Source organism: Lycium barbarum, chromosome 1 (genome assembly GCF_019175385.1).
Source record: "Lycium barbarum isolate Lr01 chromosome 1, ASM1917538v2, whole genome shotgun sequence".
Classification (NCBI taxonomy): domain Eukaryota; kingdom Viridiplantae; phylum Streptophyta; class Magnoliopsida; order Solanales; family Solanaceae; genus Lycium; species Lycium barbarum.
The window spans coordinates 121,118,731-121,139,755 of record NC_083337.1 but is presented as its reverse complement, the minus strand read 5'-3'; the positions used below and the strand labels follow the sequence as shown (position 1 = coordinate 121,139,755).

Genomic DNA, 21,025 nt, shown 5'->3' with positions numbered 1-21,025 from the left:
AGCTCTCCAAGACAGCTGAGTAGAAGTCCTATGCTGAAGGGTTACTAAACTGCCTATCTGTACCTGCGGGCATGAAACGCAGCCCCCCGAAGAAAGGGGGGTCAGTACGGAATATGTACTGAGTATATGAAGCATGAAATACAATAAAGAGGATCATAACTGAAATAGAGATTACCAGAAACATGACTTTTAAAATATCAATACACTTTCCTTATGAAATAAAAATCATGCATATCAATATCATATATCATATCCGGCCCATTATGGGACTCGGTGAATAAGGTCGCCACATACCATCCTTGGCGCCATAATCACATCATAACACCATCACATCATCACATCATAACACCATCATATACATATATATATATATATATATATATACCGTACTCGGCCATCTAGTGAGGGACTCGGGGAACAATGCAGTGAAACTGTGCACGAAAACGTATCTTGGCCCGGGACTCAGTGAAAGATGTATTGAGGCATGCATGAGTAGAGTAGTGAGCAACCATATGCAAATTAAATCATATCTGAGACTCAATAAGATAATCAAAATGAACCATCATTTAAAAATTTAGACGATAGTCATATCAAGTACCTTTCGAATGTCACTACGGATTATATAAAAATAGAATTTCTGGAATCATATACACGTATGAAGACATAATGAAATAGCTTCTGGAAGTCAACTACATTAGCCATCCTAGTGGCTCTAAGAATAGGAGCTTCTTTGGAGTCATATATATATGTCGTCTGTTTGTTTCATAAAGATCATGCCAAAAAGAAAGAAGGGTTAGCTTTACATACCTTTAACGCTTATTTAAATGTCCAACGTCTACTTCTCGAGCTCGTAGGTCTAAAATTAAGATAACATAAGCCACAGTTAGATCATCCACATCACTTACTAACCAATCCAGGTACGAACGAAACTTAACGAAATTCGGGCAGCATTTTCCCTGAAAACTTAACAATCCTCGAGATTCCAATTTAGCCAAACATCAATCAAAATACCAACAGCAACAACACCAACAATTTCATATCAAACTAGAATTAAATCCATTCTTAAAACAATTCCAAAACAGCCCAATATACATTCGTATACCAATGCTTGTATACACTTCTTTATTTTCGTATATCTATAGTATAACAACAAACGCAACAACAACAACAACAACTACAGCCAATCCCACGATATTCCAGCCCACAAAACAATTCATAACAACCACCAAACAGCCCCAAAATATTGTCACAAAACAGCCACGAAAATCATATAAAAATAGCCCGGTATACGCTTTGTATATAATATCTTCATACACTTTATTCTCCCAAATTCAAGAACAGCAACTTGTCAACAACATCAAAAATTATTATATATCATAACTCAGCCAATTCCATCCATTTAATCTAACTAAAACAGCCCCCGATCCATAAATCTCAACAAAACAACAAACGAATTTATAATGCTATTTTCTCCGTTCTAATACGTTAAAACTCTAAATAAACTTGTTAACAATGAAAAAGGGACCTTACTCTTAACTTAAGTATTCAGAAACCACATCAACACTCTTCTTCTTGGCTGATTTTTAGCTCAAATTGAAGGCAACGCAACGTACAACACTTTTCTCTTCATGAGCTTCGGGATTCCGGGCTCAGATTTTGATCAAAACTTTATTTTTCTCTCTAAGGATTTCCTCTCTCTCTCTCTCTCTAGAATTTTCTGGGTCTTTTTGGTCTGAAAATGTGGAGGAGAAGGCTGAAACTTCCCTTAAATAACAAGAGAAATGGGCCTGACCCGGATTGGAATCGGGTTAGGCCCATTTCACTGCCCAGCTTGACCTTTCTGCCTTAAAACGTCCATAACTCTTTCTCTCGATGCCACATATAGGCCCACGACCTATGGTTGGAAAGGTATTTCAATTATCTAAAACTTTAATTTGATGAGTTTTCCCAAGTTCCCAAATAATGATGGGGTTATGGCATCCCGAAGTCAGATAACCCGAAAACGTAACTTAAAAACATCTTTTTGGAGGGCTTACACTTGGATTGGGCTCAAGGGTCGTTCTTGAGTTGTGTTTAACTTCACATATATTGTCCATATAACTTATCATATGTCCTTCATAAAAATCCCATCATGCGGGCCCCACCTCAGCTTACGGTTACGAGGGCTATATATCTTTTAACATATTATTCCAATCATATTGTACGAATTCCGAATATCATACTCATGCTACTACAGTACAATTTCATTCTTTATACTTGTGATATTTGCTCCTCCTCGAGCTCACATTAAGTCGTCTGTAGCCTTAGTAACACGAAATTTTCTGGGGTGTAACACACATTCTCAGGGACTATATAGCAGAGCTCCACTTCATTCGGAGTTATAGATTTTGGGTACTTATTCTTTTGTGTACATGATTATGGGCATAGCGGGGTCCTTTCCCGCCTATATGATATATTATACTCTCCTTAGAGGCTCGTAGACATGTGTATATGGTTAGATATGTTTGGCCTTGTCAGCCTATATTTTTTATATCATTTTGTATATCATTTTGTTAGCCTTGTCGGCTTATGTACGTTGGTATGGCATAGATGCCAATGATGATATAAAGGTCTTGTTGTCCAATGGGACTGGCATGACGGATGAATAGAAATGTATGTTTAATTATGTGGCTCACCTAGATGTAAGTGTAAGTGTAAGCCAAGGGGTGCCAGGGTGGGCTAGCACCGGGTGCCCGTCGCGGCCCCCTAGTCGGGCCGTGACATTTCCGCTATGATGACCCCTAACAGGAGAGTCATGGTACGCCTTTAGAATCGCCATCACTTCACTTTTCGGAACACAACACCGAATGATGTCGTCCTAATAATACTACCGAGCATCCCGCAAGAATTTCGTCTTTTGGTAGGCTTTGATATCTTCTGGAACTATGCCTGTTACCAAATAATTGGCAATGTCAGCATACCATGGTGCCACCTCATTTGACACAGCCAACACCCTCTCATCCGGAAAAGCATCATCTATATCAAGCTCATCAGAAGGTCTCCCAGCCTCTTCAAGCTGAGAGAGATGGTCAGCAACCTGGTTTTTAGTGCCTTTGCGGTCCTTCACCTCAAAATCAAACTCTTGCAGCAATAGCATCCATCTGATCAGTCGCGGCTTTGCTTCCTTCTTTGCCATGAGGTATCTCAAGGCTGCATGATCAATGTAAACCACTACTTTGGACCCCAACAAGTAAGCCCGAAATTTCTCAAAAGCAAACACAATGGCAAGCATCTCTTGCTCCGTCACTGTGTAATTCATCTGGGCAGCATTTAGTGTTATGCTTGCATAATAGATCGGGTGCATAATTTTGTTGTGCCTCTGCCCAAGCATAGCACCTATTGCAAAACCACTAGCATCACATATCAATTCAAATGGTAAGGACCAGTCAGGAGCAACAGTAGTGAGACACTCTTTTAACTTCTCAAACGCCTTCTGGCGCTTATCATCAAACACAAATTTAGCCTCTTTTTCAAAAAGCTTGCACATTGGGTTAGCAATCTTGGAGAAATCTTTGATGAAGCGCCTGTAGAACCCAGCATGTCCCAAGAAACTTCGAACACCTTTGACTGAGATAGGTGGTGGAAGTTTTGAAATCACATCAATTTTTTCTTGATCGACCTCGATTCCCTTTTCAGAGATTTTGTGACCGAGGACGATTCCTTCCTTTACCATAAAATGGCACTTCTCCCAATTTAGCACGATATTTTCTCCTCACATCTTTTCAGCACTTGACGCAGATGGCCAAGGCAGTCTTCAAATGAATCCCCCACAACAGAGAAGTCATCCATGAATACTTCCAAAAAGTCCTCTACCATGTCAGAGAAGATTGACATCATGCACCTCTGAAAAGTGGCTGGTGCATTACACAAACCAAAAGTCATCTGGCTAAATGCAAACGTCCCATAAGGACAAGTAAAAGTGGTCTTCTCCTGATCTTCCAAAGCAATGTTGATCTGATTGTAGCCCGAATAACCATCAAGGAAGCAATAGTAGGAACACCCTGCTAGCCTATCAAGCATTTGATCAATGAAGGGCATAGGGAAATGTTCCTTGCAAGTGGCTGTGTTGAGCTTGCGATAGTCCATGCAAACTCTCCATCCGGTGACAGTTCTGGTCGGGATCAACTCATTTTTTGCATTCGGCACAACAGTAATGCCGCCCTTCTTAGGAACACATTGGACTGGGCTCACCCATTTACTATCAGCAATTGGGTAAACCACGCCCGCATCCAGCCATTTGATGATCTCTTTCTTGATGACCTCTTGCATATTCTCATTTAGTCGCCTCTGATGCTCTACACTCGATTTGCTATCTTCCTCCAACTGGATTTTGTGCTCAAAGTTTTTTTTTTTTTTAGGGAAACTACCCAGATCCAAATTCAGATCCTAGGTGGTGTTTTATTAATTGCAAAAATGAAGTACACAAGAGGAGGGGACTTAAGCCTTACCCCTAACAAGATGTAGCTGGACATGCCCAGCTTTATGCATACCTATATACAGATCCTATGTGAACTAAATGACGCATGATTTTTACATAGTGGACTAAACCTATATGAATGCTAAATGATGTATGCTGCTTATTTGTGGTTTCCACCCCTCACTTATTTTTAGTTAGTGTTGACTGGAAACTGCATTACAATTGTACTACTAATGCACTCTACTCTACACTGTTATGCTGCAACACTCATGGAGGGTGAAAAAAGAAATGAGCATTGTTTTGAGGTCTACTTCTAATGCTTGGCAGTCCCCATCTGTCTATATTGATGATGCCTCCCACAGACTTAGGCAACTCCTGAAAGTTGTTGAAGACCCTGCTATCATTAGTATGATGGCTCAGTTGGGCAAGCTTGTCTGCCACTTGATTTGCCTCTCTTAGCCAATGTTGTGTTTGTATCTGGTTCTGGTTTACCATTCTCTGTGTCCAGTTCACTATTGGACTAATGTTCCAAGGGATTTCTTTTTCCTTTGAATAGCCTGAATCAACAATAGAGAATCAGCTTCAACTACTATGTTGTTCCAATTATTAGCGAGACATAGCTCCATACCAAACTGCAGTGCTTTGGCTTCAACCCAGTTGCTTGTTCCCTTGCCCAAGTTAACAGTGTATGCAGCTAATAGAAGTCCTTTGTCTGTTCTTATGATCCCTCCTCCCCCACAATCATCTCCTTTACAGCTTCCATCACTATTTAGTTTGATAAAATTAGGAGGGGGTGGGTACCATTTTACCTTTTGGTATTTCATCATTGTGGATTTGCTATTTAGTCTGGTGCACAAAGTGTACCAATCTGTGAACTTGCTAACCAGAGGAAAATGAGTTGTAATGATCTGCATAAGGTGGGAGGTAATATTATTCATAGATTGGCTGAAATTGAATTTTATGAGGCTGAACCTGGTGTTGCATCTTGCCTTCCATATTTCCCAGCAGATCATCTGAGGCAACATACCTCTGACTAGTTTAGTTACTGGGTTCTTAGCCTGCATTGTCCAGCAGTTTACCATAATTTGCCTCAGTGGGATTCCGTGAACTTTGATGCCTAGTGGTTGACATATTGTTGTCCATAGGTCTTGAGCCAATTTGCTTTGGCCAAATAGGTGTTCTACTGTCTCTATCCTGTGAACTGGGCAGCAACAACATATTGATGGGCCATGTATTTTGAATCTACCAATATTGTCATTTGTGGATAGTCTATTTTTGACCACCCTCCAGAAGTGGAAATTAATTTTGAGAGTAATATTCTTGTTCCAGGTTCTTTTGTCATGCCAATCTCCTACAACTTTTTTCCTTAGCAAATTCCAAGCTGAGGAGATAGAGAAACTGCCTTCTAGATTTGGGGTCCATATATCTTTGTCTTCCGTATCAAGAGTGAAGTTAACTGTCATATTTTGGATAGCCACCTTCACTGCCCAAGGTACACTATGCCCTGCTCTACTCCAATGCCAAGTACCATGTTCATGAACTTCATTTAGCTTTATGCTATTTGGGAATCACATCATTAGGGAGGAGTTTGTACAGTGCACCCTCACCAGTCCAATTGTCATACCAGAAAGACACATGTCCCTGTCCTATTTGCCAAATGATGTTGTCCTCCATTTGAGTTCTGATCATGCACATGGCTCTCCAGTTTTGTGATTGCACCCCTGTGACCTTTCTGATGACTGGATTGGACCTGCAGCAGTATTTTGCCATTATGTAGTCTTTCCATAGAGATTCTTTGGTTCTTAGATTCCACCATTGTTTGGCCATGAAGGCTTTGCTCATATCTCTCAAGCATCTACAGCCTACCCATCCTTCTTCATAGGGTAGACACATGCTTTCCCATTTTGCCCAGTGATATTTTTTTTCATTCTCATTGCTGTTCCAAAGGAATCTGGCTATTGCAGCCTCAATTTGTTCAAAGGTGGCTTTAGGAGGCTTCATGGCAGCCAGTAGGTGAACATGCATTGCCAACAAGACATGTTTGATAAGGATGATCTTACCCCCCATGGATAGGAATTTCGAATGCCAACTATGCATCCTTCTTGTGATGGACTGGACCATTTCAGAGAAATAGTTTATCTTCATTCTTCCAACAAATAGGGGGCAGCCAAGATATTTAATAGGCCATTCTTTTTTGGTCATCCCTGTGAGGGTTGTTACTCTATCCTTCAGATTCATATTGGCTTTAGGGGAGAAGGCCACACAGCTTTTGTGTTTGTTGATCATCTGTCCTGACACATTTTTATACACAGTCAGTATCTTCAAGATTTTTCTAATATCAGCTGGCTTACCTGAAGGGAACAGTATGATATCATCTGCAAAGGCCAAGTGGGTGATAGTGGAGCCTTTCTTGGGTCTGTAATAACCTGTAAAGTTCTCATCTAGAACAAGATTGTTAAGCATTCTCGAAATCAATTCTGCACATATGATAAAGAGTGCAGGTGACAAGGGGTCACCCTGCCTAAAGCCTCTGTAGGATTTAAAAAAACCATTTCTGGTTCAATTTAAGACTATGGAGTACCATTTGTTAGAAACATGCTTATAGATAATGTCTATCAATTGTTCATTAAAGCCAAATTTTCTCATAATTCTACATAGGTAAGGCCAGGCTACCCTATCATAAGCTTTGGCCATGTCTAGTTTTAAAACAATATTGCCATGAGGGTTGAGTTTAGAGATATCTTGGACCAGCTCTTGGGCTAGTAATATATTATCCATGATGGATCTACCTTGCACAAAACCACTCTGGTTTGGACAGATTATAGTAGGAAGGATTTTGCCTACTCTATTGGCCAGCACTTTGGCAATTATTTTATTAATGGTATTGCACAGGCTTATAGGTCTGATATCAGAGTATGATTGGGGCTGGGAGCATTTTGGCAGCATTATGAGGCAAGTATACCTTGGTACTGGTGCATCTTCAAAAAATTCTTTAATTGCTCCATATACTTCAGGTAGGATGATGTCTATACATACTTGGAAAAACTTTGCTCCAAACCCATCTGGGCCAGGGGAACTATCAGGGTCAATGCTTTTTATAGCTTGTCTTATTTCCTGGATGGTTGGAATGGTTGTTAGCATTGCATTCATCTCATCTGTAACTAACTTAGGAACTATGTCCAAAATGCTAAAATTTCCTTTGATTTCCTGGTAACCAAACAGGTCTTCAAAGTGTTTGATGGTTGTTGTAGCAGTGCTTTGATGTCCTTCAATTGTATGTCCTTCATTGTCTTGTATACTTTGGATATTTAACTTCCTTCTTCTGTATTTGATCACCTTGTGAAAGTAGGAGGTATTTTTATCCCCATCTTGTAACCATCTAGCCTTGGCCTTCTGCCTATTGATCTCATCTTGATTTTTTAACAATCTGATGAACTCAGCTTTTGTCTTGTTGAGATTTGCTCTGTTTTCCACATTATTGTTTTCAGTCAGCTTCTTTTCCAGTTCATTGACCCTTTTCTCAGCCTCTTTGGCATCCCTGAATATATCTCCATAGGCCTCTTTTGCCCAAGATCTAAGTTTGGCAGCTACTGCTTCATCTTACTGTGCAGTTTCCACATGGCTGTGCCCTGTGTATTGGTGGTCCAAGCTTCTTTGACTATGCCCATGAAGTCCTTATGGTTGCACCAAACATTTAGAAATTTGAAGTATTTCACAGTGTCAATCCTCATTTTCTCTATATTGACCAGTAGAGGGGCATGGTCTGAGCCTGTTTTTGACAGGTGTGTGACTTTGGTGTCATTTAAGAGGTCTAGCCATTCTTCATTAAAAAGCAATCTGTCTAGTCTTTTCCAGATTGTTCTTGGGTGCCCCCAATTGTTGCACCAAGTGTACTGGGCCCCTTGAAAACCTGCATCAATTAAACCACATTGTGTTAAGCATTCTAGAAAGTCTACACTCTTTTGCATATTGTAGCAGGCACCCCCTTGCTTTTCTTCAGGACTGGTGATCACATTGAAATCACCTATGACACCCCATGGTCTCTTCAGCCTGGTAAACAGTGCTTGAAGTTCCTCCCAGAGGGGCCTCCTGAGAGCAATGGTGCATTCAGCATACACACAGGTAAGATAGAAATTAGTGCCTGAGTGAGCACAAGAAATATGGCAAGTAATATGCTGTTGTGCATTATCAACAATATGTACAGTAAGGGTTGTATCCCAAAACAGCCAGATTTTATTGTTAAGGTTATTGTGTGAGTGTTGGTAGCCAAGCTTCATCATGTACTTGGTGATGTGCTTGGCTATCCTCTTTGGTTCTTGAATGCAAATAAAGGGGAGATTGTGCTGGTTTTTGAGACTTTTCAGTCTCTCACCAGCACCCATTGTCTTGATGCTCCTAATATTCCAGGATATGAACCTAGACATCAGTTAGGAGTTTTAGGGGGGGAGGGGGGGGGGGGGGGGGGGGGGGGGTTCTGGTTCCCGTTCTGGGTCAAGGGTTATCACTTTGGAGGATACTTGTCCCTCTAGGTGATAGGTTGTTAGTGTTACTCAGATTGCAAGATTCAGTCATTTCATCATCGAAAACTAGCTTCCTTCTCACTGAGGGGTTTCCCTCTAGATCAGGTGCTATCTCATTGTCACTATGTGAACTGTTATCTTGTTGGGGGGTTCCATTCTACTGGCTTTCCATGACTGAGTCATCTTCAATCAGCTTCATTTTATGGCCTTCTGATGACTGGTCCTCCTCCAGTCTATGATCAGTGATCTCTCCACCTGCATCTAGAATAGCAGTTTTAGTAAGTGTATCAAAGCTATTAGTGATGTGTAATGGTTTTTCTTTTGCTTTTCTTCCCTGTAGCTCTTCATCACTTAGAGCCATGCTTATTTCAGTCCTCCCATGGATTTCCTCCTGTGTTTTAAGCCAAGCTTCCTGCTCATTTGTGAGGTTGAACTGCACCTTCTTTTGCCCTTTCTTCTTCCTTTTGGTGTATGGGGGTTTCATTCTTGTAGGTTTTGAGAGGCACGCTTGAACAGTCTAGACTTGGTTTGCCAAAAGGCTCCCATTCCTTGTTCCATTTCCTGGCTTTGTGTTCTCAAAACAGCGATATCTTCTTCAGTAAAATCTATTTGCTTTGGTCGTGAGTGTGTCACATCCATCTGCGTATCTCCATCTTGTCCCTTTTCCTTTATCTTTTGTGGTTCTAGTTTCTCCTTTCCTTCCTCGTTACTCACTATGATATCCATGTCATCAGAGTCTGGTGAACCTTGCTTCTTGGAGTCAATCATTGCTTGTTGTACATTTGGTTCTCCCATTTTATGGGTTGTTATTTTTTGTTCATGATTCTTGTTATCGTTTTGTCGAACAGTTGGGGTGTTGGTAGTCTGAGGAACGGGATTAGTAGATTTTCCTCTGTCCATTACATTCCTCCTGTAGTTCCACATACCATGTCCTTGCATCATACAATTGAAGCAATAATCTAGTAATCCTTCATACTCCACTGGTTGGATTATTTCCTCTTTCTTCCCCGTCAATTGGTTAATAGTCGTGATTTTAATTTGAGACAGTCTTGGCTTTGCCAAGTCAATTTCAACTCGAACCTTCGCAATGCTTGGCCTAGTCTTCGAGTTCGTTGCCTTGTCTGGTACCAGCGGATATCCGATCGGAGCCACCAGTCGACTTAAAGCTTCCCAGTGGAAATAATGCCATTTTAGGCCTGGTAAGATAACCCAAACTGGTGCAAAAGTCGATTCCTCCGTGGGTTTCCAATCTTTTTTCAATCATTGAAGTCTCATAACTGATTCTGTGTTGAAAGGGATGTACCGCCGTTAGTATAGGTTCTTGCAGTCTTTTTCCTCGGTAAAATCAAGAAAGACGTGCCTCGCATCGAAGAGGCCTATTTGCACTTCTCCGTTCATAGGGAATCTTCGCTTGATTTCTTTACGGATCGTGTCGATTTGTGGTTTATTCCTTGAGAATTTTCCGACTAGTGTAAGTCGACAGTTGTGGGCGAGTAGTAATTCTTCTTCAGTAGTGAAGGTGACTATTGCCACTCCTTGTTCAATTTCATACGGTCGATAGGCGAGTTTAATAGGATTGTGTGTTGGCTCTGTAGATTTAGGAATGCGCATAGCTTCTACATATGATTCTTTGATTTGGGGATTGTCCGGTGGTATTGTTACTGTGATGGGGTTGTTGGTTTGTGTTGCGTTGGTCGTGATTGATGGTAGTCCAGGCAGTTGGCCCGTTGACTTGGCTGGAGCGGTCATCGGTGGTGGTTGGACGAGTTGTCCACGGTGGTTGAAGGTGACGGTTAATTCGTTGGGAGGGATGATCCGTTAGAGAGAGAATTTTTTTTTGTGCTCAAAGATCCCAGATGGAATACCTCAAATGTCTGCTATGGTCCAACCAATAGCACGCCTATACTCCCTCAACACCTCCAAGAGCTGTAAAATCTGCTCCTCAGTCAATAGGGCTGAAACAATCACCGGTAATGTATTGTCTGGACCAAGGAACTCATATTTCAGATGTGATGGGCGCTGCTTAAGCTCCAACTTAAGTGGCTCAATGATCGAAGGCTTTGCTAGAGGAGTTGTTCTATTTTCCAGATCAATATTTAGCTTCTCTGGGTGGCATGAATATGAGCCCAACCCAACAAGTGAATTAACTGTCTCCACATAGCCTTCCATGTCTTCTGCATCGAAATTCATAAGAATACCGGCTAGAGCTTCACCCAAACTTTCTTCTTCCATTTTTAACTCCTCTGCTTCATCAACAACATCAAATGAATCAATTACCGAAATACTCTCATAAGCACTTGGTAACTTCATCCCTTTTCTAGCCTGAAAAGTCACTTCTTCATCGTTGACTCGGAACTTGATTTCATTTTTCTCCGAATCCATCAGAGCTATCCCTGTAGCAAGGAAAGGTCTCTCCAGAATAATAGGAATGTCCCGATCAACAGCACAGTCAAGAATCACAAAATCAGCGGGCAACATAAAATCACCAACCCACACAATTACATCATCAACCACCCCAACAGGTCTTTTGATAAACCTATCAACCATTTGTAATCTCATAGTAGTCGGCCTTGGCATCCCCAAACTTGATTGTTTATATATAGCAAGAGGCATCAGATTAATGCTCGGCTCGCCCCATTATCACATAACGCACGAGCAAAATCATGGTGCCCAACAGAACAAGGAATAGTGAACGCCCCAGGATCTCCCTTTTTCTGAACAGTTGTAGATGAAATGATGGAACTCACAGTGTGAGTAAAACTCACAGTTTCATGTTGAACCGACTTCGTTTTGGTCAGCAGATCCTTCAAATATTTCGCAAAACCGAGCATCTCCTTGATAGCTTCCAAGAAGGGGAAATTTAAAGATAACTGCTTCAACTGATCATAAAACTTCTCGAACTTAGCATCTTCCTTCTTCTTTACCAACCTCTGAGGAAAGGGAAGTCTAGATTTGAAAAGCTGCGTCAAAGGGCGGAGAGCCCCTTTTACAGCCTGCTTGCTTGTGTTATCAGCTTCCTTCACCATCTCTGGAATATCAACAACCTTCTTTTCAGTAGGATTCTCATCAGTAATAATGGGTGCTTCAGACTGCACCTCATCCTCTTCATCCATCGGCTCAAGATCAATCAACTTCTCATCAGCCCCCTGGAGTGTTTTACCACTCCTAGTAATGATGGCAAACACATGGTCTACACCGCCTTCCCCATTCTTTGTATTTGGAATAGTGTCACTCGGAAGTCCTCCCTTTTTAGGAGGGTGCTGCTCTCTAGAAATATCCCTCATCTGTGACTTAAGCTTCTGAATAGCCGCTGTATAGGAACCCACTATTTCTATCAGCCCAGATAAAGTCCTTTCAGACTTAGATTGATTGGCCAGAATCTTCTCAAGCATTGCTTCAACCTTCGAACTACCTTGCTCTGTTGACTGCCCTTTCGGTGGTATATAAGGATTGGAACTCTTGTTCCCGAAATTGTTGCTGTTGTTATAGCTCCCTTGGTTCGCACCACCATAATTATTGTTGTAGTTCCCAGAGTTGTTGTAAGCACCTTGACCTTGCTGAGGTCTCCATTGATTCTGATTCTGATAGCCACCTTGGTAATTATGTCTTTAGTAACCACCTTAAGAGTTATTTACATAATTAGCATCTTCAACCTGCATAGGTGGCCCATCATGGAACGGACCATCTTGAGTATGGTACATCCCTTTTGGCAAAACTGTATCATCCTCACAAACATTTACCTTCTTGATTTGGGATTCATCAAACTTCTTCATTAGCAAGGAAATATTTGTTGCAAGTTCTGCCAATGTTTCCTGGTTGTCTTGATTCTCCTTCACTATATTTTGGATAATAGCACTACCATATGGTACCACATCAGCATTGTTTGAGTGCCAAGCCTGATTATGAGTCGTCGTCTTGTTAAGTATGGTGGTTACTCGTCGATAAGTTTTGTTCATGAAACAACCATCAGCTGCATAATTAGCAACTGACTACGTCACTGGATCTAGCCGTCGGTAGAACTTCTCCATTAATATTTGATCCGGAAAACCATGATTCGGGCACTTCAGCAAATACTCCTTGAATCTCTCCCAGGCTTCATATAATTGTTCCCCCGGTCGCTGCTTAAATTCATATATCTTGTCACAAATTTCAGCCTTCTTGCTTGGGGGGTACCACTTTGTGAGAAAAGCAGTCACCATCTCTGCCCATGAAGTAATTGAATTTCGAGGCAGCTTCTCAAACCACGTTCTTGCCTCTCCAGTTAAGGAATATTTGAATAACGTCAACCGAATAGCATCTTGTGGAATGTTGTTCTGGATATGATTAGCACACACATCCACAAAATTCTGCAAATGACGTTGAGGGTCATTCTCGGTAAAGTTTTGAAAGTATCCCTCAAGCTTCAACAACTGGTATAGAGAGGAGTCAATTTTAATAGTAGCAGCTCCAACTCGAGGTTGAACAATAGCAGATGCATAGTCCTCCTATGGAACAAGATCAGCGAAAATATTCTCATCATCTGATTCATTCGCTTGATTGTTCAACCGATTCCCCTGGTTACCAGCACGTTGATTTTGCTGATTTTGATTCATGTTCACCTAGTTTACACAGAATAGCAAACAAGGTGTGATGGAATAAGCAAAAGACTTTAATCAAAGCAAAAACTATTTAGTAATTTCAAAACGTATTCCCATGCAGCGGCGCCAAAATTTGATACGCTCAAATTACACCTATTAATGTTATAACGCGGACGTTGTCAAATATAGTATCCCAACAAGGTTGGGGTCGAATCCCGTAGGGAATATGGTGTGAAAAAGTTACTAAAGTCGTAGGATGCTAAGTTCTAGGTCTAATGTCTTAATCCGATGATTTTGGTAAAAGTTAGTTTTCCTATAACTAATTGCTATCTACTTGCTTTGGTGGAAATGTATGGTAAAAGAAACTAAGGTTGTGTCCCCGTTAGATAGAGTGTATGATCATGGGTATTGATCTTGATATACTTCTAATGGATCATTATATGAATGCACTTAATCTCTATATGAATCTCTACTATTTCCCAATAAATAAAGATTATCTCTTTCTATGATTTTCCCAAATATAAGAAAGTAACTATGAAGAACGATTAATCATGCCAAGTAAATTCTTCTTATTCCTAAGTGAATTTATTAAACAAAGTTTAAAGCTTTGAGTCCTTGTTAGTTATTCTTACCAACCCTAATTATTTTCCCTTATAAAGCAAGGTTTATGGCTTTAATCAGTGTTTGTAACCATTAATTATGAATGAAGAATGAAGAATAACTAAACCCTAATAATCCATTATGTGTATATCAATCACAAACCTAATCACAAAACACCCATCATTAGGTTCACAACCCTAGTAATGGAATTTAACTACTCATAGATGAAGAAGAACAATAAGAAATAATGGGAATCATAATGCTTACAATCTATTGCTTGGACTTGAGAAATTACTTGCAATTGTTTGTAATCTTCAAAAGAATTCAAAACTACAAGTAACTAATACTAAGGAAAATAAAAGCTGAGTTATGTCCGTAATGTAAACCTATAACAGGTGTTTATAAGACCAAAATCGTGAGAATTGAAAAGACGCAATTGCCCGTCGGGTCCAGTCTACGATCCATTTTACGGTCCGCAAAACAGTTCTGCGGATCGTCAAATTCCTTCCTTTCATCCGTCAAAAATCTCCAGCATTTTCACGATACATTTTGACGGACCGTCAAATATTCTGCGGTCCATATAATTGTTCCGCAGGAATGGCTCGTCGAACATTGCTCACTGTGACTATTATATGGTAAATTTGACGGCCGCATAAGGTTTTTGCGGCCCGTCTAATTTCTCCGTCAAACTGCCTCTTCAGTGACTGTTATTTCTCCACTTCTTCAACTTTGCCATCGAAACACTTAATACCTGAAATCCAATAAAAAACACGTAAAATCACGTAGACTTGCTTAAAAACAAGTAACACTTATACCCGAAAAGCATCGATTGTGGCGTAAAATCACGCCATATCAACGATCCATCTGTACTTGATGTTCTTATGGCTTACATACTCGGTACATTGTTCGTACTGACGTCCCTTTGCCTGGGGGCGCTGTGTTCATGCCACACAGTCCCAGATTGTTTTGCAGGTAAAAGTACTCAGCTAGGATGGTTGGCTATCAGCTCGGATTGGCAAACTCCATTTTCTTCCTGGAGCAGTGCCAAGTCATTATGGTTATCATATGTGTGTATGGGTATGTCAGGGCCCTGTCCCGACTCATATGATTCAGGCGTTTACTCTTAGAGACTTTACAGACAGTGTCCTGTGGTTAGTATATTGAGATGTCATATGTCGAGAAAAGTGACTATGTAGGCCGATATGTCAGTTTGACTTACTCGGTTTTTGATTAATTGAGTATCGTTCGCAAATTTCTATGGTTGGACGGAAAGTACATTATTTTATTTTTGAATTTCTTTTATGTCCAATTTCATTATTTGAAGGCCAGAGGGTTCGCTCAGCTCTAAGTAAGAGTTGGGTGCCCATCTTGCCCTATCGGAATTAGGGTGTGACAGCATAACACCAAGCTTATATGGCTGGGTACGATAACTAACGCGCGCACACCACTGTAGGGGTACGGATGACATTGAGCCTTGGTAGGGCCAGGTACGGATAACACTGAGTCTTAGTAGGGCCAGGAACGTATAACACCAAGCTTTATTATGGCCGAGTACGTAAGACACCGAACCTCTATAGTCTGGTATGATACTACTATATGTACAAATGTAAGAAATGGAAGTTTCCCACTATAAAGAGGATAAGTAAATTTAAGGAACGTCGCTAGAGGTATACCTAGCTCTTTCATTTCATAACTCATCCGTCTTATGCTATTTCTTATGCTTTCATTATGTTATTGAACATGCTTTACATATTTAGTAAATTATTCGTACTAACGTTCCTGGGGGCGCTATGTTGCATACCGCACAGCCCCATATTGCTTTGCATGAAAGTTATCCAGGAGTTTGACTATAGGATGTTTCGGACTATCAGCTGGATTGTTAAACTCCATTCAGTTCGGAGTGATGCCGCGTCGGAGTATTCGCGTATGAGCTGAGTCATATACATTATGGGTATGTTGGGGTCCTGTCCCAACTTAGGTTTTGATGTCATATCTGTCACGACCCGACTAGGGGCCATGACAGATATCCGGGGCTAACCACCTAGCACCACTCATTCTATTACTTATCATACTCATTAAACGTTCATTCATCAAATTCATACTCAAATCATAGAACAATCATTTTTCGTTTGGAAACATAATTACTTTCATATACATAAGCCCTTTGGCTATCAAAATAATAATAATAATAATAATAATATATATATATATATATATATACACAATAGTAACATCGTGAGACCATACTACCCACACATGCATATCTACGAGCCTCTACTAGAGTACTAGATATATGGACGGGACAGGACCCCGTCGTGCCCAAACTGCATATACATATATACACAAAAGAATAAGTCAATGGCACCTCCGGAACAATGGAGTGCCCTCAAGTCAGCTAATAGCTCCTACGAGTCTGGATGACCTCCCTGTTTACCTATAGGCATGAACACAGCGTCTAAAGAAAACGGACGTCAGTACGAACATTGTACTAAGTATGTAAGGCATAAATGAAATGAACATAATAAAAAATCAATAAGACATAGGATGAAGATATAACCTGCGTGACTTTTATGGGTGAATACATTTCATACATATATCATATATATAATCATAGTACATGTATCGTCATAGCGCATATACCATCGCATCATAATTATCATCGTTAACCCGCGTCCGGGTAACAATCATATGCCGCCCACTAGTGGTGATCATGTCCGGCCTTCTAGGCGCGGTGGGATTATAAGCAGCCCGCCTTAGCGGTGACATGTCCGGCCTTTTGGGCATGGTGGAATCATAAGCAGCCCGCCTTTGCGGTGACATGTCCGGCCTTTCGGCACGGTCGAATGGCATCGTCATATACCCATCATAAACTTAACATTTTTATACATTGCATAGACATATCATAAACTTACATTATTGTACATCTCATAGACATATCATGACTTAGCATCATTATACATTTATCATCAAAACATACATTAGAACGTGAAGGCAACTATGGCTATGTCGGGGTGACATAAGGTCGTGAACCCCCGATTATATTATGGAGTAATCATCAACATCATATCTCACCTTGAAGGGACTAACACTTTTAAGGTGAGTGTACACAAGGAAAAGCATCAATGGAACCATACTCAGAATCATTATCTTCATGGGCATCTTACTTTACTCTAGGATTCTTTATACTTAAACTCGTCATCATCATTATCTTGCTCGTCGTAGCTCTTTTCTTTTTCTCATAGATATATAGCTCATTACAGTCATGGACTGATAGTTCCTTTATTTAGGAAGATTTTGGAAAATTTAGAAGATTCATATCATAGGAGTCATGCCTTAGAAAGAAGGGACTAGCCTTACATACCTCTTTCATTTAAAAGTTTTATCATTTGATCGTTCTCCTTCGATGCTCGCGTTTCTACCTTTAAGAGGATTCACATCAACATTAGTCAATAAATTATATGAACGTGTTACTATTGCTAGAGAAAATTGAGCAGCATTTCCTTTGTTTATACAACTTTCCTCATTTTACATATCAACTCCCAACTTCTATCACAACATTCACAATATTATACACAAAAATCATCATTCATCTACATCATCCACATTTCACAATTTCACTTCCATTCCTCCATAATCATGGTCGTAGTTCGCTATCATGTTTTCTCACATATAATACTTATCCCATGTTCTAAATGTCACTCATAGCATACTTATAATCACAACATATCAATATTCATGATTCACTCCAAACTACTACTCAAAATGGCACTATTCCCTTATTCATGACCCATTTTCTATATCCTTTTACAATCCAAGTGTTTCAACTTTTCAATACCTAAAACAACATGAAAATACCATGAAACTTACCTTATATGGTGTAGGAATAAGCCTTGAGTTGATATACCTCTCTTGCACCAAAACCCTAGTTCACTTCCATTGATATTCCTTTGCTTGGATGAACTTACATGTGCTTCTTACACTTGTTTCACTTAGTTTGATGTAGTTGATCACTAATATTTCTTGAATTCTCGTGGGAGAAGTGTTCTAGAGAGTTCTAGAGAGAAGGAGTGTGAAGGGAAATGAAATGAAAATGAAACTTGGTCCCTTATTAATAACATAAATGTGTCCCGACCAGTTTCTACGGACCAACATACGGTCCGTATAAATTATACTGACTGTATGACTGGCCGTAGATTTGGTCCAGAGAGAGGTGTTAATCTGGGCTAATTATACGGTTGAACATACGACCCGTATGTTTTATATGGCCAGTATGTTTGGCCGTATAATGCCCAGTTTTCCGAAATTCGTTCTCGTCGACTCGTTTGATCTCCAATCCTTATGAAACCTTCTTAACACTTGTTTAACACCTCATTAGCAATCTAAGGGACGTTATAGATCTTCTCCAAAACATCATTAAGTCATCGTTAATTCGTTACTCATAAATCCTTTCCAATAAATAACGTATACCTTGCCTTTCTTGGCAAACTTTCTTCTATTACCTCGAATGCCTTCGAAATCTCAATTAGGATCATCCAATGTTATTTATTACTTATTGAAACATCTTATACTTCATTCCCCTCGTTAGTCTATCCACTGTGCATCAACAAAAATCTTTTCGAGGTGTAACAATATCTTACGTTGGAGACTTTTGCAGATAGAGTCATGTATACAGTATGTCAGCCTTGTAAGCAGCTACGTAAGCCGATGTATCATTATGCATCACATTACAAATTTTAGTTGATTTGAGAAAGACAGAAAGAATGTTTTTGAAAAGCTTTCATCTTGCATTTCATCTCATGATTTAAGAGTACAGTGAGACTATGAGTATAACGAGAACCAGCGGGTTCGCTCGGCTCTAAGTAAGGGTCGGGTGCCTATCATACCCTATCACGGTTGGGGTGTGACAAAGTGGTATCAAAGCAGTTCGTCCTAGGGGTTGTCTACAAAGTTGTGTCTAGTAGAGTCTTATTTGTGGTGTGCTGCGCGCCACATCTATAAACAGGAGGCTATAGGGCATTTAGGATGGTTACTCTTCTTTCATATCGAAGATCGTGCGATAGAGCCAAGCCATAGGAAATGAGATTCCTTATACTAATCCTTGATTTCAGCAATAGAATGGTATCGACAGAAGAAAGTGAGTGATGATATTGAAAGTTACAGAGGTAAGTCACTTCGTTGGGGCTACTTTATCAGAATATGTATTTATATGATAATTGATTGATTGTCATAGAGGTAAGTCAGTGAAAGTACAACAAAGGAATTGATTAAATGTATCTCTTGATGATAAGTTCAGTTATAATTCTGTGAACTAAACAAATTGAATGAATCAGTACAAAGGTAAGCAACGGTACGAAAAGATGTATGTCGGGTCCGGTCAAAATATTAAGGTATGATTGAAATGCAAAGCTGAATAATGAAAGGGAATGCAAATAGGAAGGCATAACAGGGCAGATCGCTAAAGGATCAGGAAAATCTCGAGGTGTGGTATATGAGGTAAGTTTCGACATCTTTGTACTTTTACTTAAAATTGGGAGCCCTGTGTGGCTGAGATATGTCGTATATATATTAGCCCTATGAGGCATTATTGGTACTTGCTGCATGCAGGTTTTGGATAGTAAGAAATATAGAGAAAACTCTGTCGAAATTTTTCTAGAATTTAATGGAGATAAGATATAAGCTTGTAATATGTCCCAACGGGAAAATATGTTGTGTAAAAATTAATGAAAGGACGGGATTAAGATAGGAGTATCGTTGAAAACTACAAGAGGTGAGTTAAATATTTTTGAATTGATAGTAACGGTAATTATAAGATCGACATTGATACGGTAAAGAGAAATACTAGAGTAAATTAGGGAGACTGGTAGTACTAAAACACAACATAGAAGAGAAGGGGTAACTCCAATAGTGTGTGATACTGGAGTATTGATTGGATGGATAAGCGCAAGTAAGATACAACAAGTCTATTAGCAAAATAGAGTAACAACATGATTGAGACAGGGGTATGAACTACGAAGGGTTATAACGAATGTGGATACCTTCATAAGACAACTCATATGGTGAGTGTAATAGGGCTGATCAGAAAGAATAACAGGTTAAGTATGCCTACTCCACGAGGTTTATTCCATTTTATACGTAGGTTTGCGAATGAAATCAAGAAGTGGCACTCTATAGAGTTGATATGATCAGGATATAATAAGAACATAGCAAGAACCATAATACAAGGTAAGTAAAGCATAACACGAAAATGACTAAAGATGTAGCATATTCTATATGAATAAGGAGTGAATGCAAGTGTGAAACCAATAAACGAACCATGGGGCAGTAGATAAGAAAGCTTATAAAGTCTGTTAACGGAAAGTGTTACATCCCGTATTTTTGGACCAGGAAATTGAACCGTCCAACATGAGAAAATTTTATCTAGGCCATAGGATTTGGTCATGTTCAAGCATGAAAATCAAGAACTCGGTGTATACGAGGAATGAAGTCCCAAAATGATTTAAGATTAAACGTGTGACGACGATGTTTGGGAATAATATTTTGTGTGTGGCAAAGGAGGCTAGGGACTAGTGTTATATCACATGACCATGATAACGAGTATATGAAGTGTATTAAAAGTGGTTGGTATTAAAGTCGGAGACAAATTATTAATTATGAAATTAATGGGAACCAAACAGGTTGGTTATAGGTTTCCACGTGGGAACATTACAATAAGCAAGTATATGAGTCATACAATGCATGTATATCTATTTATGGGCCCCACAATACATTAAGTAATTACATAACTTCATATTTCATTTTGCTTGCTGCTTTCTCTTCACAAAAAGTGACCAGCACCTTAAAATCATCATTTAGCTTAGTAAGTTTCTCATTAA

At 39.8% G+C, this 21,025-nt stretch overlaps 1 protein-coding gene and 1 non-coding gene across 2 annotated transcripts; one reads left to right on the top strand and one right to left on the bottom strand.

Moving 5' to 3' along the window:
- Positions 1-4,723: 4,723 nt before the first annotated feature.
- Positions 4,724-8,838, bottom strand: LOC132613554 (uncharacterized). Its single transcript, XM_060327625.1, has 5 exons — positions 8,061-8,838; positions 7,419-8,016; positions 6,051-6,986; positions 5,085-5,965; positions 4,724-5,013 (listed from the first exon to the last, which is right to left on the bottom strand). The coding sequence occupies exons 1-5, from the start codon at positions 8,836-8,838 to the stop codon at positions 4,724-4,726; spliced, it is 3,483 nt and encodes a 1,160-aa protein (XP_060183608.1).
- A 4,182-nt stretch (positions 8,839-13,020) lies between these two features.
- LOC132618678 (small nucleolar RNA R71) lies at positions 13,021-13,127 on the top strand. The gene has a single exon (XR_009574253.1). It is a non-coding gene; the product is annotated as a small nucleolar RNA R71 (small nucleolar RNA).
- The last annotated feature ends 7,898 nt before the right edge of the window (positions 13,128-21,025 follow it).

Excerpts from the sequence above, each read along its gene's own strand:
- LOC132613554 (XM_060327625.1), bottom strand. The coding sequence starts at position 8,838 with ATGGGTGCTGGTGAGAGACTGAAAAGTCTCAAAAACCAGCACAATCTC. Across the intron at positions 6,987-7,418 it reads GAAGATGCACCAGTACCAAG|AGGCTTTAGGCAGGGTGACC; the intron begins GTATACTTGCCT and ends TAAATCCTACAG. Across the intron at positions 5,014-5,084 it reads AGCCAAAGCACTGCAGTTTG|GCTATTCAAAGGAAAAAGAA; the intron begins GTATGGAGCTAT and ends TTGTTGATTCAG.